Here is an 18,622-nt window from a genome sequence, read left to right as displayed (position 1 = left end):
CTGTCATTTCCGACTGGAAATTTTGCGCCTAAACAAAACAAACACAAAGCCTTGGTTCTAGCACATAACTTACGATTCCAATGAACACAAAGTAAAAAATTGCGGTAGTAACTAAAAACGAAATCAAACAATATTTTACGTGGCCGTCCTTGAAGCTTTCAATGAGTAACTTTGAGAAACCTTATTTCCTTTTGATACATATTAGACAGTTTTAGTAGCACAATATAACAAAATAGCTAAAATAAAAGGAACAAAAAGAATAAGTGTAACCAAAGAATCCATGAAGCAACATCAATAAGGCTTTAATCAAGGTTTACTAAGTATTGTTGGTAGTTAGTTCTTGATCCTCTCCATTCAGTCCTGTCATCTCCACTGCTTATCTATCATTATTAAAACCGTATTCCGAAATCACATTAAAAATAACAGTTCGCCCATTGTCCACCACGTTGTACCGTATGCCTTTGTTTCTATAGTATGTATGTGTTATCATAAACTATTTAACCACTGAGGAAATTGCATGATTGCTTATCATATTTACGCCTCACCAAAATAAATAAGTAAAAGAGCTTAAATCATGTAGTTTCATAGTTTAGTCGCGAAGTATGAATTAGCATGTTGTCGAGTACCGTGAGCTAACCGGGCGGGGCGGGTGTCGCGGACTGAAGCGCCGACCGGCAGTCTACTACGACGCGCGTCTGAGTGCGATCCTCTGCCAAGCTGGAGTGCTCAGGCCCGGTATGCTTCGACAACCTAGGAGTGTCCGACGGACAGACCACGGTGGCCGTCCGCCCCGTTGGAGAAGTGACCGCGCGATCCGAACCATCCCTGATCCGATTACTTGACTCTGATAAAAGTGGACAATTGAGCCGAGCTCGTGACCGGTTCTCCTCTTTCTGTAAAAAATTGAGGCGCACCATCAGTGAGTGTCTGGAATACTTGTTATCCGAGTTATGTGAATGCCGTGGTAGTGCTCTCGATTTCGTTCGGGGCACACTTGCCATTTCTCGTCCATCCAATGATAATGTCATTAGTATTTATGTTCATTTCAATGTTCTAATGCTGCTTTTGTGTTTTGCTGCGACTCGCAGGCGACGTGGAAACCCCTAAAAAGACCGAGCTGACTTCGGACAAGAAGACTGCCTCCTCGCATCGTAAGTGCTAGATATCGCGCACGCAATTAGTTTCACAAGACCCCGTCATTTTCACCTGTTAAACCCTAATGATGGAGCGAGAATCTTCCTACTTGCATACCTAATTTTATTTTAAAAAAATCAAGGTTTCACGAATGGAACTAACGTTTGCTATGTCGGAGGATTCAACCCTAAAATCCCAATTTAAAATCTTAGACTAGGTACCTGTCTGTGTTGGTTTTAAGTGTTTAGTAAGTCATGTGATGGTGCGATGTAGTTTCCTGATTTACTGTCACCGGCAATTGTGAAATCTATTTACCTACTTGCCAATGAAAAGCTTTCATGTAGTGTTTTTATGATTATTACAAATTTGTTCTAATTTGTTATCCTATTCATTACTTTTTGTCACGCTTATTTCCTTTTGATTTAATTGTTAGATTGTAATAAACTTAAGTACACTATATAATATAAAAAAATAATTTTGATTTTGGTCGTTGCATTATAATTTGCTGTTACGACGTCATAACATAGCTACAAAATCGCTTTGCCAATTACAACATTCGATGTTCAATATTCAAGATAAATTTATACGTATCATATTATTGTATGTACATTCTGTCGTCACGTCGCAGCCCACCCATGTACATTCTGCAGTTTGCATATACAGACACAGTTCTAGTTGTTAGCTTGTTGTTAGTCATAATTGGCTTCGAGTTCTCTACTTGAGTACGACGCGAAAATTTAATTGCAAAGGCTATGTTACCTACTCGTTTGTTACGTTGTCGTTACTGAAATTGGAGCGTTTAGTAAAATGCTTTCAAAATTGTATGATACAATCGAAACTCCGCAGTTGGAATTGCGGAGTTTCTAATATTAGAGTTACTAATATAATAAATGCGAACGTAAATTTGTTTTCTACTTTTTCATTATTTGCAATGGTAATCAGTCTTTTTGAATTTTGTCATTTCCCCGGGAAAATGTACATTTCCCGTTGGATGATTACGCGGGCAAACTCGTGGATTAAAGCTAGTGCTGAAATAAACCTTATAAGTGTTTCTTAGCACATGATCAGCGAATTAGAAAATTCGCAGAACGGCAAAGTGTGTCGAAATACTCGAAGAATAGGAAATCAAAGCTATTATCATCAGTACTAGTCTCAACATTTTCCGCATTGCTTCCTAGAGCCACAGTATACAGACGCCTACACGTTCATCTGATAAATCGTTCTTCACTTTCTTCAAGATATTATATTAGTTCTGAGTTGTCACAATGTACGCCGGGTTATTATATAGCTATTGACAACAGTCAACAATACACAGCCATTGTTCGTCTTTTAATCATTCTCATCTATTATTATCCGCGTATGTGTCCGTGTAAATATCTTGGTGACTAAACTATTTTATTTATATTTTAAAATAAGCCACTAAAATAATTATGCAGATATTACAATGTTTTACTTAATTACACCATAATCTGAAATGCACTTAATTTAACGCGAGATTATCTTTTGATGCTTATAACTATATACATAGAAATCATAATATAGGTAGGCGGAGATGAGTCGACAAAACGTCGTGTTACAAAACGCTGTCTTCGTACAACTTTATGTGGTTTAAGTTCGAGTGGGTTGAGTTGAATAATGAACCCATTTACAAAAGCGTCATTTTCCCTTATTATGTCAAAAGAGCCCAAAAACCTTGAACATCTTTAGTTTACAAGCTTTTAGTTTCACCTGTCCTAAGACCTGTCCCGATGCTTGCTTGTTTGTCTTTAATCAAATCTTGCAAGTTAGGTTTCAGTTGAAATTTCCCACGTCGCTTCAGTTTCCATGACAATGCATTATTATGTTAACCATGACTGGATGGTGCACCCAGGATCGGCTCACGACTAGGGAACCCCTTAACGGTTTAGAGCTTGGACATGGGTTTATTGTCAGGCGTTAAATACCACAAGATCTATCCGACGACAATAAAAGCTTGTGGCAAAATTTTTTGTAAAAAAAACTTGTCAAAGAAGTAAATTTAGTTTTGTCTAAACCAAGGATAACTACTTAGATAAAGCTTAGCTAAACAAGGGTGTAGTGTGTTTGGCTTGCGTCAGTAAGGGTTGCTATTGGGATTGGGCGTGGTAAGCACTTACAATTCCAGCATTGGGAGTGTTTATGGACTTGCGATCCGTCCCGACATCGAATATGTAACACCATTCTTCATCGTCTTCTTGAGAATTCAATCCATTTCGTTTTATAAGAATAATAATTATTCGTATTTTTTCAACCAAATACATACTTTAAAGATTGGATTATTTCCTATTGTTCCTCTGAAATGGTTATAAGTTATCATTTGTTATAAATGTTATTTTGTTATAGTACTTAATTAACCTAACGGTGTTACTTTACTGCTATGTCCTACATAAATATATAGTACTTATATGTATATATTAAGTATTACAATCACCCTTTATTTTATCCAGTACGCTTATCTAATATTTATGTCATCAACACTGCTGGGTTTTCTTCTGTCTACATAAATAGTTGTCTCTGTGGTCTACCGCTATTGTTTGCATAAATGATGAAGGCGATGCAGACAAGTGAAATAATTTATTCCAAATTTCATTAAAATCGGCCCAGCGGTTTAGTCGTGAAGCGTGACAGACTTTCGCCTTTATATATTAAATAATGAACGTATGTATTTTATATTAGTATGAACGTATGTATTTTGTATTAGGCATAATTTCACATTAATTATTTACTTATGATTCATTGCCATCTTTAACATGAATATCAGTAAAATATTAAAAAAATAAACGTTTTAGACATTTTAAAATTGCGCAACCATTGATTTAACGAGATTTTTTTTATGGTATTACGTACTGAGGTATTACGCCGTGCATAGGTTTTAATTACACCGTTAACGACCTAATTTCACTTAAATGAGTCATTTGTGACGCTACTTAGATTGTATAGAACAAATATCTACGCTGTAATCGAAAATAAAATTTGGTGTTTGTTTGGTTAATAGCTGAAAATGGTCGTGTCACATTTTCACATTTCAATGTTAGATGGTCATTTTCAATATTAAATAGACTAACATACAACTGGCAAGATTTATACATTACCGAATGACCATTTCTATGGTCATGGTAAAACCAATGTTGCTAATATGACGTGAAGACAAGAAGAGTAGTATTTCATTTTTATTTAAATTAAAATGTAAAACAAGTTCTCTATTGCTTATTTTAATGACAATGTTATAAGCTGTATTAATATACATAAGTAGACTAATGTCCCCTCATACATATTTCAGATCGTTGAGGTCCATTATGTCTCTTTCCTAATATAGGGGACATATTTATTTCTTGCTTTCAAAATGTCCCTTCCTCAAAATGTTCCTTCCCCAAAATGCCCATTTTTCCCCTTTGTCTCCTTTAGACATCAGTGTTACGTATCGGACATTACTGGTTACGTGCAAAATACCTACTGCATTTTTAAAGTGCAGTGTTGGTCGACCCGTTTTTCAGTTAGGCCAGTACTATTACAACTAAATTATTCTGTGTTTAGGTGGCTGACCGTCAAACGTCATGTCATAACGTTTTGTTGTATGTGCATGCTTGCATGCGTTCAGTTAAGACATGACCAATGCAGTATGTTTGAACCTTAATTATTTGAGCCTTGGGTCCTAGGACTCTGTTCCTGTTCTGATATAGGAACTATACTACGCTATCCAGGCTTCTTTCCTACCCCTTATCCTTGTGTGTTATGTCATCTTTCGTAACATACATCCATTCACGTTAACACACGTCCAAACTTTTAGCATTTATAATATTAGTGCTTAGTAAGAAGATAAGATTAATTTTTCGTAATACGTCCTGCTTTTGTTTTCGTAATAAGTATTGTGTTATATTAATACATTATACAATATCTTAAGATCTATATGCACAATATTATGTGCAGATAAAAATCTGATTTTGATAACTGTAATACATTACACGACGTACCAGGATGCAAATATATTTTACATCTTAGGAAATAATTTTGTAACCCTAAAAATATTTTTTTTTGCAAGTCTGTTGAACGGGAATACTTCTTACTTTTATTGTTCTTCACACACACACATACACACAATATTTAAGAGCTATAAAGTTGCACATGCGTGAATTGTGCTAATTGACTCGCCCATCAGCCCTTCTCCATCATTATACTTTGATGTGTGACGTTATAAAGTAGAACGGCGGCCCAAATTATTATATATAAATGAATAAGTGCGATGTGCATCCATACGTGTATTTAAATAATTAGATTTGGATATTTGTAAAACAGTTTTATGGAAACCATGCGGCATATGAAAACATTACGTTAACTTTGTTTTAATTAAATGTTGCTAAATAATTTTTTTTTAATATCACTAAACAATAACTCATTTAAATATAAGAACAAAATTAATTGATTTACGTAAAATCAAGGTTATGCTAGTGGAACGCAGCTAAAGTTAAATAAATTGTTTAAATCTGGCAAGGAAAGCTATTTTAACCTTTTATTTTGATTATCTTTAATTATGTGTTAAGTAATAATATTGGTTAATACTGCTTAAATTTTTAGCGTGAATAATACAGTTGTCAATTTTGTTACAAACGTTCGTTCACTAAGTACAAATGTCAGGAGTGGTCAGCTGAATAAAATAAAATTTTGATAATGAAATATGCTCTAACAAAAAACAAGTAAAAAGTAAATAAAACTATACGCAGTATTCCAGTTGGCTTTGAAAATGGCCGATCAATCAAGTATATACAATATTTTTTTACTCGTTATTTATTTCGAAATTGTTTGATTAAGTTTCAAATGACATAATTTACTGGTAATAAAAAAATGCCGTCCGATGTTTGGACTTCTACACAAGATGATTTAACAGGTTTTCCCTATAGTCTATAGATAGAATTTAAGTTATTCTATGGAAGTTGTTGTTAGCCTCCAGCGCTCATTGCAGTGTGTAACGTATTCATTTGCGTCATTATTCAATTGCATTAGAGAGGCCATTTAAACTGTTGTGTAAGAATCGCTATCCCACATTGCGTTCATGTTACGTTTTTTTAATTAAGCTGTTGTGTGTGAAATGGAGTAGGCAATGGTCAGCTAACTTAATTAACATGCCAAGAAAACAGTTGTGTGTATTTCATTTCACTTAATTACCACGTCCTTCAGCAATAAGGAATATGAGATGTTCTAGCAAGTTCTAGATGTTATGCTTTAGTACTAGCTTCTTTTAATTACACCTCCCAATAAAAGTCGCATCCCAAAAGGAAAAGGATAGTGTAAGGTAATTCCAATATTTTTAGTTTTTCTTCTTTTAATTTTTATTGATAATTTCATATTTGCCTTACAAAACAAAAAAATTGCAATTTGCCCTTGCGCGAGGTGTCGCGAGTCTACACATTCTTCTTATTATAATTTAGTTTTGTATAAAAAGTGATATTTGTCAAACATCATATTGTTTGGTCGCAGGCAAGGACGGCTCAAAGGTGACGACTGTGGTGGCGACGCCGGGGCAAGGCCCCGATCGGCCGCAAGAAGTCAGCTATGCGGACATGAAGCTGATTGGAAACGGCAGCTTCGGCGTCGTCTACCAGGCCAAACTATGTGACACCGGCGAACTCATTGCCATAAAGAAGGTGCTCCAAGACAAGAGGTTTAAGGTAGCTACCTATTATTTGGTACAAAATGGGTAGTAAAAAATTGATAGTCAAATTTAAATTCATCACCGCGGTCAAATATTGACCCTTGAAGTTAATCATATTTGTATACGAGTATGTATGCTGTTACCTTCCATAAATGTATGAAAGGGAAACGGCCAATTAATTTGGAAGAAAGCTTTCAGGTTATGTCATCCCAAATTACCTATATTTCTAGTCGTTTTTCCTTGTCACATGCAAGGTTTCCATAAAGCGATCCAAAATACTGTGACATAAGATCTAATTTCCTTACAAGATCAACCTAAAGGAAATGCAGTAATTGGTTTCTGCTCAACTAAACGCAGCGTTTTGAACAGATGAATGCGTAATAACTTCGTTTGATCTGTAATTCAGTACTACGTGTTGCGTTGTGTTAATATTTTATGTGTCATGTGTTCCAGAATCGAGAACTTCAAATTATGCGACGATTGGAGCATTGTAATATTGTGAAATTGAAATACTTCTTTTACTCAAGTGGAGAAAAGGTGAATATTTAAATTTAAATTACTGCTAGCCTAGAACATTGACGAATTATTTTAAATTGTATTAGTAAATATTTTGATGTGTTAATTTTTGCATTTAATGTTTGATTTAGTAATGATATTAAGGGTATGTTATTTGTGTGTTCTATTATGGGGAAGGCGGCAGTGCCCGCAGCAGTGAGCTCTATGTTAAACGCAATGCAGTCTCTAGAAGTCGCAGTATGTCAGAACCATTCAAATTGTTGCGCTAGTGTGCTAACGCACAATTTAGGTTTACAAATATTGTTGGCACGGGTTACCGATCAATGTCCATTGTTCTATGATATATATTGTATATGCCACAATAGGGGATTTAAAAAAAACGTAGTTATATTTTGGACATTTGCAAATTCTTTTTATATATGACACGATCAAAACCAATAAAAAAATCTGACACTTGACAACACAGATTTGCTACTTAGCTCAAAAAAAACCTCAATTTGTATTGTATCCGATTTTGTGGCACCAAATACATAATTACTGACATATACCTACATATATTGCTGCGTCAAGTCACAATATTTATGATCAATTAATTTGCTTTGTCCAAAGTATTCAGAGCTTTACGCCACAGAGCAACTGATTTTGACAAGTTTTATAAGTATCAATCATCGGTAACCTATGATGCCTAACAATTGTGTGTCCAATAAACGAGAACAAGTCCTAATCACGCCACAAGCCATATTATTGATAAGCTTTTATTTACCACATCGATCATTGAAAATATATAGGACATTTTGACGTGATATTTGTGTTTGCTTGCTTATTTTTTGTGTTTTGTTATTTGAGAATCGGCTTCCGTCATTCCACTGACCGACATTCGTCTTCATCTTTCATCCATGATTATACACTTAAATGATGTTGATGTCGTTTCTAAAGACAGTGTTAGTTAAATGACGATGAAAGGTACCTAGAATCAAAATGGATCTCACAAATTAGCATCATGTAATTGTAGGTGTGGTCAATTCTTATAACGACTGTTCGGTACCTTTATCACTTAGACGTGCATAGTATATTAAAAAGGGGTAAAGGCAAAATCAATACAAAGTACTTATTTATAAATGACCTGACTCTGTAGGTAACGTGGCAGCCGATTTATTTTTAATTCTCTGGAATATTGTCTTTCGATGTAAAATCTAATTTGAAAAACTTTGCTAATGTAATGGTGAATGTCTATGTTATAAAAATAAACGCGTTCTATCTAAAAAATGTTTTAACTGTAACATCTATAATATCAATATTAGTCTGAAAGTAAACTAAAATTAAATTCGTCATATAAGCGGTTGTGATGTTAAATTTAGGTAGTTCAGAAATTTATATATTAAAAAAAGTATTTATAAACTAATGCGTATTTCCCGTACAGTTCAAGGTCCATCTTTCCAAGTTTCCTTGATTATGATTTTTATAGTACAAGAGCCAAGAACCTTTGGAGTATGGCCAACGTGGATTTGAACTTATTCACTGGAATGATTCATTTATTTATGTCATTTGTCCTTAGTTAGAAAAATTTTAAATTAGATATACCATCATTTTGTGATTTTGCACAATATTTCATGTCTGCTTTTTTGCAACGTTCTAGACAAAAATAATCTTGTGTTCATTTTTATTCAATATTTTATTATAATATAGATTGAGTTTGTTTTGTTTTATTTTATTCCTTGAGTTTTTACAAAATTTCACAATTCAATGAACTACTTCTTTAATCCAATATTAATTAAGTAGCTATATACTTTTTTGCTATTTCTGAATGTAATCTTTCAGATTTATAAATTTTTAGATAAAACGATAAATTCTATGGCTTGTAGTTAACGAAGACTTTGATATATCCGAAGAAACTCTTTTAGTAGGTAACAGTTTAGATAGTATTAAAGGATATATTCTAATATGGTTTTAATTTATTACAGAAAGACGAAGTGTACCTGAATTTGGTGCTGGAGTACATACCAGAGACTGTTTATAAAGTCGCACGTCACTACTCCAAAGATGAACAAACCATACCCATTAGTTTTATAAAGGTATGAGAAATGTTCCGTATTGATGATGACGCTTAACCACTTATCATCCCTTCAACACTTTTTTGCCTTTCGCGCATAGGTTGCGCGCAAATGACTGTCGCGCATGTGGCTTTCGCGCATGTTTTGCGAGCAAATATCTTTGCGCGCAAGTGTCCTGATACGCCCCGGGGCTTCCTCTCGTGGGTACTTCTGGATAAAATGTACCCTATCCAAGATTTAATTTCATCAAAAGTAAATTTTACGTGATTGAATCAAACATCCTTATATACATTCAAACTTTCGCATTTATTTTTGTAATATTAGTGTGGTTATTCTACAAAGTATGGTTGCGTTGATGTGTGTCCAAATTTTAGAACACGACAAGACATTTCTAAGATTAATCCGAATGAATAAAAAAATTTATATATTTCGACAGCTCTACATGTACCAGTTGTTCAGAAGCCTGGCATACATCCACTCGCTGGGTATTTGCCACCGGGACATCAAACCACAGAATCTTCTACTCGACCCGAAGACAGGCGTCCTCAAACTGTGCGACTTCGGCTCGGCCAAGCACCTCGTGCGCGGGGAGCCTAATGTTTCTTACATCTGCTCGCGGTACTATCGCGCTCCAGAACTTATTTTTGGCGCCATAGATTATACCACGAAAATCGGTGAGTGATCAGTCATTATCTGTCAGTGTTCATCTTGTTTATTTATTTATTTGCATGTTTATTTTTTCTAACGTTCATCTCTATGAGAATAACGTTAAGTGAACGCTTATTTAACGTGTAAGAACTTATTTTAATAGAATTATCAATTGTCAATTATAAATCGTGTCATTTGTGCGAATTTTATGTTTATTTGCATTTGATAAGGAAATCGTCAAAAAGAAATGATTTAAACACAGTATTCATAAATATTCATGTTACGTTAAAATCATATATATGTCTCATTGTAACAATGTAATGCAAAATTTGTGTCGCGTCTTGCACGGTGATGAAAAAATATATCTAAGATTTAACTTTGATTTTTCACAGATGTATGGAGTGCGGGTTGTGTGGTAGCAGAACTATTGTTGGGTCAACCAATATTCCCCGGCGACTCGGGCGTCGATCAGCTGGTTGAGATCATTAAGGTAATACACTGAAAGAGACAACGTGATTTATCTTACACTCTTCATGTAAATATAAATAGGTACTTAATTAGTAGGTAGGTACTTAATTTCAAAGCGGCCCGTGCCGGCGTGCGGTAAAATTTAAATTAAATCCTATGCAATTTAATTTTTATCATTTAATTGCTACCTACGTAACTATCGCCTTATATCGGAAACCTAGGGTTTATAAAAATTACTAGTGATATAAAACATACCCCGGATGTATAGTGTCTGGTATGCAAACCGCAAGATTAACGCGTGCGACGTCGTGTGTCGTGATGTATGTACGTAAATAATCGTAATCCAATTGGAAGGATAACGTGAAAGCGAAACCTTTTGTTATCCACTAATTAGTATCGCGTAATGTTGCTATATCGATGAAGCTATTTAATTTATCGCGTGACAAATTGGAGTCTCATAACCTTTTTACACAAAAAACAGTTAAGCGTAGCGTATTTTTTTCAATACAACAAGACAAAGACAATAAAATATCTGTATCATCCAAATAATATTGTGATAACTAACAAAGTAATAAATACGCAACAAAGCCGATAAGTCGATACATATTACGTGTTACTTCACGCTATCTCAAGCGATACTTTGCAAATAGCGATAACTTTATAGGAACACAGGGAATATTGTCATTTGTATGTAAGTTATTCGGTGCAAATGTCAAGCATAATAATCACATGCGGTTTAGAAGCGAGTGCATAAAATTCCACTTGTAATCACCAAGGTTTACTTGCTTTTATGTCGGATACAATCAATTTTAGTTAATTTCGATGCCATTGTTTTTTTTCTGTTATTAAAATAGATATTTTTGTACTAGTTTGCCCATGATATTGTATTGAAGTCATTAATTTTTCTTAATGACATTAATTTTTCTTAATGACTTAAATACAATATCAGTTATTTAAATTGCGTTTATTATTGTGTTTGCTTCAAAAAAGCTATGCGTGCAAGAAAATCAAGTAGACTTCATTATGACCAGATATGTTTGCTGTTTCAGCAACTTTAGGTCTGATAAATTATGGTAGTTATCTGAAGCCAATGTGTCTATCAGAAAACTATTTAAACTTGCGCTAACACGCAAGGGTGACGTAAACTATTGCATCATTAAAATGATTAACTTTGTTGTACAAAACCCATCCAAGGAGTTTCTGGAATAAGAATACAAGGAATTCCACATGAATAAAGATATGATTCATGAAAAAGATGCTCCGGATATTATGTCACCTAAAAATTAAATTGTTATTGTGGACTTGTTTGATGTCGTGCCAACTTAACATTTCTAATGATTTTATGACTTTTCAGGTACTAGGGACACCTACACGGGAACAAATCCGAGAAATGAATCCGAACTACACAGAATTTAAATTTCCACAAATCAAAAGTCATCCTTGGGCAAAGGTGAGTGCACGACAGTATATTTTAAAATGATGTTGTTCATTGTGAATTGTTAGATTGATCAAATAGTGGATTGAAACGTAAATGTTATTCATAAATCATTGCATTTTCGACAACTCGCATTTGTGGGAAAGATTTTTATTTCGATGACCGGCTAAGTGTACTTAGTTTATGGCCGTTTATTAAATCCTATACATAAACTTACTATGTACTACATACAGATCGTAAATAATCGGGGTCGATTGCTAATATTTAAAGAGTAGATTGGTCCAGAACGTTTTAAATATAGCAATACTGTGAAATGGTAAAGACAATGTTTTGTATAAATTTCGGGAATATATTTATTTGCTCCAAAAAATTCAGCTGTTGAATATTGCGTTATTTTATCGATTTTTTCAATTGATTGTTCGTCAGTTTTAAATAATCAGATTGGCAAGAAATAGCCTTTTCTTATATATTTAGAGCTGAGGGCTGTAATTATAAAGCGGGCGTTATTACAGTTGATGTTGCAGCGAATGTCAATGCCCAAGACTGCCACTGATCACCAGCGTATTCGAGTAAGACATTGCTCCATACATAACCTAAATGCCTCCATTATATATCAATCACCTTTAACGGGCGGCCGTTAAATTACCGACGCCGGACAAAAATCTTAATAAACCCCACACTTTGGGGAAATTTGATTCTTTTTACGGACATTCAACATTTAACAGTGAAAAAAAGGAGAAAGAATCAGAAAACGCCTTTCTCTGGACACATTTTCAATATCGATCCCCAGACACAATTTAAAACTAAGGGACCCTATATGGATGTCAGCCCTACTTATACCGAACGCATCCTGTAACGCTTTTAATTTCACAATGTATTATTTTATGCCTTATTATATTTATATATTATTATGTATCTTTTTAATGGAGGCATTTGAGTTTAATGGCTAAAGCCTTTGGCATGAATCGACGTCTAGAAGGTCAACTAATCGGGTGCCGCTCTCTCTTACTGCAAATTTTGTTTGTTGGTGTTCAGTGTGCATTCGTTCGTGAGCAGTTTGTTTCAATATTTCTCTATGATTAATTTGTTTTTTTAAGTTCTATGCTCAGAAACAAACTTGCTGAAACACCTGTCATCGTATCATGTCGTACATTTTATGCTAAACAGTTCCATTGGGATTTCAACTAACTGTATAACCCTGTAAATATCGTCCTCGTCTTGAATTTATAACAATTTTTGCTAACACGTTCAGAGTGTGAATTAGAAGGATTGTTCTTTTTATTTTCTTATGGTAATACAATACCTATAATTGGATATTTATTTAAATAATTTTTAAAATGAACATAGTTTTAAGTGCGTATTTAAATTACATTAAAAATCACGAATAATTTTGCATTTATGATTAAAAATTAAATAATGATAGGCTTTCAATGGCCCCTTTTATTAACCTTAGTAAATTTAAAAAAGTTCACTTTTATTTATATATTTAAACCTGATTGCATAACTTACAAAGTTAACAATAGGTGGCATTAAGTGGTACAATCAATCTATAGGTACAAATAGACAGGAACAAAACGGTAAAAATCTAGTTTTCTTATTACGGTACCTCTATCTAGTCGTACCGCGTACGCAACCTATAGGTAAACGCTAGTACAGTCAACAGCACATCGTACCATTGACTTTTAGTATAAATGCGATGTATTTTAGGTTCCAACATTTCCGAAATTAAAAATACCTAAGTTGACGGTAGGCCTGCGGTTGCCTGAGTTTGAGTATAGGTGTGTGATCGATTGCGCGCGCAGGTGTTCCGCGCGTGCACGCCGCCGGACGCGATCTCGCTGGTGTCGCGGCTGCTGGAGTACACGCCGGGCGCGCGCCTGTCGCCGCTGCAGGCGTGCGCGCACAGCTTCTTCGACGAGCTGCGCGAGCCGGCCGCGCGCCTGCCCAACGGCCGCGCGCTGCCGCCGCTCTTCAACTTCACGGAGTACGAGCTCAGCATCCAGCCGTCGCTCAACGACTTCCTCAAGCCGCGCGCCGCGCCCAACGACCAGCCGCACCAGGCGCCCGCGCCGCCGCCCGACGCCGACCACGACGCCCAGGGTGTGTACATGTGTATTTTACTTTGTAACCTTTTGTTCGTGAGCAAGTTAAAGGGTAAAATATTTTTTGGCACTATCGCGCTTTATTATATTTGCCTTTGACAGTAAGAGACAAAACCTGCTTTAGCTTTAAAGTATTACATACACATAAAGTACTTTTTTATGAATAACAGGTTTTGACTATATCACATAAAATTGTTCCAGCGGCTTAGCAGTGAAAGCGTAACAGTCAAGCTTTCGCATTTAAAGTTATACTAGATGTTCTCCGCAGCTCTGTTTGCGTTAATCTGTGTTTGACCTCAGCTCATACTATTCAAAATTTCATTAACACCAACCTAGCGGTTTCGCCGTGAAAGCTTGACAGACAGGAAGATTGGTGAATACTATCATCAAATATTGTAAAGTACGACTAATACACAAACATTCACTTTTAGAACATATTAGATACCTACGTGTATTTTTTTTTCATAAAAGTATTAAAATATGTATCGGCTAAATGGAAAATATCGGAAGCGGTGGCGGTGTAATGGTTAAGACCCCGCCTGAGAATCGAAAGGTCCCAGGTTAGAATCCTACTCGTGCCACATGAGTTTGTATACCAATCTGACTCATGTATAGTAGTTTTCGTAAATTACCACTTGCTTCCCGTGAAAGAAAAACATCGTGAGGAAACCTGCACATTTGTTGATTATTAACTTGTGTGTGAAATGGACAAGGCAATGGCAAACCACTCCATTAATAATGCTATTAATAATGCTTTGCATTATTAATGGAGTTGTTGTTAAGTTGTTACGTAGGTTTAATTCCATGTACCACGACCATTAAGAAGAAATGGAAAATGTATTTGTGGAACGTTTTTCTTCATGTACATTTTAAAACCAGTGGTAACTCTTTCCTTTCGAAAATAAATCTTATTTCGTCTTAAATCACCTATGGCGCCATTTAGTGTATGTTGGTTTTCACACGACGATCGAAAGATGGTGATTTTGAACGTCGAATATGCCAATGTTAGACATTTTCATTTTCTGATAAATGCGCCTAAAGGTTTTTGCCAAGGGTTATCCAACATTTTGTGAAATACAATTATTTGTGCCCATCAGCTTTATCAGCAAGCAGTGAAACAGGCCCTGAATATACAATTAAGTTATAAAGTAACACGTTTCCGTCCTACAGGCGAGAGTACGGCCGGCGGGTCGAGCGGCGCGGCGGGCGGCGCGGCGCTGGCGGGCGCCTCGTAAGGCCTCGGCCTCGCGGCTCGAGCCCGCCTCGACACAGCCGCCTCGTAAGGCCTCGGCCTCGCGGCTCGAGTCCGCCTCGACGCAGCCGCCTCGCCTCGCCTCGCCTCCACCCAGAACGACGCTCGTTCCTACGCTATTTAGTGATAGTCCTTTTCGTGTTGGCCATCGGGAAAAATTATATGCATAATAGGTGTTTTCGGCGAGTAATCGTGTGATACTTGTAGTATAATTGTGGATAAAGCTTGAGCTGTCGTAGTCGGTGAAGAGGGTAAAATCCACTGTAGTTTCTAAAACCGTCGCGATGTGATTACTTTGTACTTTTGTAAGCTCAAATTGTCTTTTATGTACATACCTTAAATACTGTTTTTAAAATAATGTTTATTTGGTAAACGACAGATGATCATCTGGACGAATTGTTTTATTTTGTTGTCACTTGCGATATTTACTTTTCTAACTATTTAGTATGGTTCGCCTCCGACCGTAGCCAGTTGGAGATGTTGCATTAGCGAGAAGGTAGTCACATGTTTGTTTCACATGAATCACCTATTGAGATATATGTAGTGAGGAGCGTAACCTTGCTTGGGCCGTGTAATCAGTAGAGAAGACATATTCAGTAGTGCATTAGCGTATTTATTGTTGGAACGTATGACTAACTCATGAAACGTACGCCTAGTGTATTTCAACGATGAAAAATTAGTAAACGGAACATTTTTGCATTAATAGGAAGCATACTTGTAAATTTTTAAAACTAGCATAAACTGATCTCTCAAGATAATTTAATATTTAATGATATCTCAAAATATTATGTATAAACAATGCAGAGAATATAAATTTCTAGATGACATATTATAGATATTTGTTTCTCGGCAATTTGTATGTTATTTACATTATTTTGCGGTGTACCTTATCTTATCCAGTGCTGGATAAATGTAATGTATTTAATAGCACTGTCGGTGTCCTAATGTAACAACATAGTTTTTCGATAATATTGTATTCTATATTCAATAAATAAATGATATTTCTATTATATAAAATTTGTCATTGAGAACACTATCTTTATTAGTAGTCATTATGAAACAATGTTAAAATAATGCTATAAATTTCATTGTCATAGTTTTAAGTATTCGAGTAATTTCGTTTTGCACTTCAATTTGGAATACAGTTACAAATTAGGGCGAAGGTATTAAACCTTTAAGTATAGAATAACATCTTTTATTCGTGGTGTAGAAGTAGCCTAATCACATAACCTTATTGGCGTATTATTGTTTAATCGCCCCGCACCATTTTAGTATGCATTTTTACCGAAAGGAAAGCAGCTGAATCGCTGAAGTCATCTCGACGCCGCAAGTCTGGGGCTCGCGACCCGCTTCAATATAATCGCTTTACAAGTGCAGCATTTGTAATATTATATTTTATTGTGTGTAAATTATTTATAAATAGTTATTACATAAAATCATAAATATGAATTATGTGCGACTATAATGCTTGGACCGGCCCCTCAGAAGATCTTTTGGACTAGGGTCAAGACGAGTCTCTAGACACTATGACCTTGGTATAAAATCTGCGAGTCTGCCTTTTTTTAGTACTGTCTCGTTACAGAATATATTCCATTTCGGTTGTAGTTGTATAAACAAGTTTGCATGTCCTCGTATCCAACATATATCTACAAATAAAATATTATTACGCCAGAGCCACAAGTAATACACATGATTAATGTATTACCATTTATGTACCTATGTACTAATTACGTATAAATTATTGTATTTTAAGAAATGCGCTCGGCGCATTGATTTGAAATCACATAGTGGAGCTTAGTTGTCGTCGTTAAGGCTATTGATTTGCTGACACTCCTTGATGATTCGTGTAAATATATATTAATTATCTTTAAAGTATGACTCTGAGTGACGTGCATCGTTATCTCGCTGTCTGCGGCGATCGCTCGCCCCGCCAGCGAACGACACGGTAGTTTAGATATGCATATTTTTATTAAGTCTATCTAATATAAATTTTGTAATCCACGTTGCTTCTAAAGACCCTCTGTGTATAAAATTGAAGACATACTAGTGACCTGAATGTTTGAAGCGAAATTATAAACGTCTCTATCCCGCTCAATTCTCACTTTCACGTTTTACGTGCACGTTTTCTGCATGAGAATTGTTTATGAAATAGTTCGAAATGGGGTTATGACTAAATTTATTTAAAGTAAAAATTTTCTTATTACTATTATTGTAATATTAAATTAAATAGCGAGTGAAATTTGTATTTGTTTTAATATTTGTTTTACAGAATTTGAATACATCGTAACACCCATATCGTTGTTAGTTATGAATAAAATAACATAATTATAAAAGTAAATATTAAATGAATAGTATCATGGCTTTTCATTTTACAGTTAAGTTCATCATTATTAGACCCTAGACTTATGGAAATCAGGATGCTAGCATTGAATCTGAATTCTTTTCAGACTTTTCGGCATGCTTGCCACTTATTTTTTAGGAATGTTTTCATCTGTTCATCCCGTGTTCATTTATACTAAGGCGGTACATTACATTTATTTAAAAATATCTGAGATACAAGAAGGGAAGACAATCTCTGAGACACACGGTAATCAATCACTGTCAGGATGTTTGAGTATCAGTACCTACTTGTCCCAGGGTCCGGATTAGAAGAAACTGCCGAATTAAAAAATACTTCCAGTGCAATCAAAATATTTTATTTGTGTAAAGGTATTAAAATTTTATAAAACACTATTTTCTTCTATAAGACCTTAATTTCATTAGAATCGGTTATGTTTTGTATGGAATTTTATACCAAAATTAATATTGGTTCGTTCTCAAACATCGGTATTTGTCTCTCTTTCACTTCAAATCAAAACAGATGAGGCATGAGCACATCATTAAACCGCGGGCTGTTGCCCACATAGCTAATAAGTAACTATTACCTAGGTATCTCAACTAATTATTGAACTAAGGTAAAATCTAATCTTATAGGTACTCAGTGTTACCAGCAAATTTGGAAGTCTATCTAAGTTTGGGATATGTCTTGGAATTTGCAACAAAAGTTTAAATTGGTAAAGGTACTTGTTTTTTACCCCAAGAAGTTTAGAAGTAGCTAATAGAAAGTACTCTGTGGTAGCTAATCTTACATTTAAATAGGTAGGTAGTTAAAAATATATAAAATATGTCATTGAATAAAAAATTAAGGTGGATAAGATAGTTTATCTGTGGCATACTGTTGTATTGCTTGCATATCTACATGGAATTAGTAGGTATTCCGTTGTACGAAGTACTTATTAAATCCATACTTGCATATTAGAACGTTAATGCACAGATATAAAAACAATGTTACATCAAACTACTCGTGGCTAT

At 35.1% G+C, this 18,622-nt stretch overlaps 1 protein-coding gene across 11 annotated transcripts in view; it reads left to right on the top strand.

Moving 5' to 3' along the window:
- The window catches only part of sgg (shaggy), a 28,705-nt gene extending 11,080 nt beyond the window's left edge, over positions 1-17,625 (top strand). For 4 of the 11 annotated variants that reach the window (XM_053752280.2, XM_053752288.1, XM_053752285.1 and 1 more), the window contains 9 exons: positions 6,625-6,815; positions 7,253-7,336; positions 7,493-7,552; positions 9,277-9,387; positions 9,803-10,040; positions 10,407-10,504; positions 11,837-11,932; positions 13,720-14,017; positions 15,190-17,625. In XM_053752280.2, coding sequence (XP_053608255.1) covers positions 6,625-6,815; positions 7,253-7,336; positions 7,493-7,552; positions 9,277-9,387; positions 9,803-10,040; positions 10,407-10,504; positions 11,837-11,932; positions 13,720-14,017; positions 15,190-15,254 — 1,241 coding nt within the window. In that variant the 3' untranslated portion in view covers positions 15,255-17,625. Of the gene's footprint in view, positions 1-673; positions 920-1,088; positions 1,152-5,875; positions 6,035-6,624; positions 6,816-7,252; positions 7,337-7,492; positions 7,553-9,276; positions 9,388-9,802; positions 10,041-10,406; positions 10,505-11,836; positions 11,933-12,429; positions 12,574-13,719; positions 14,018-15,189 lie in introns of those variants that run through there. The other 7 variants (XM_053752278.2, XM_053752287.1, XM_053752289.1 and 4 more) reach the window with 6 other exon arrangements.
- Positions 17,626-18,622: the final 997 nt, after the last annotated feature.

Source organism: Plodia interpunctella, chromosome 12, assembly GCF_027563975.2.
Source record: "Plodia interpunctella isolate USDA-ARS_2022_Savannah chromosome 12, ilPloInte3.2, whole genome shotgun sequence".
Lineage (NCBI taxonomy): Eukaryota > Metazoa > Arthropoda > Insecta > Lepidoptera > Pyralidae > Plodia > Plodia interpunctella.
Note: the sequence above shows the minus strand (reverse complement) of the source record. Positions and strands in the feature narration are given on the sequence as shown.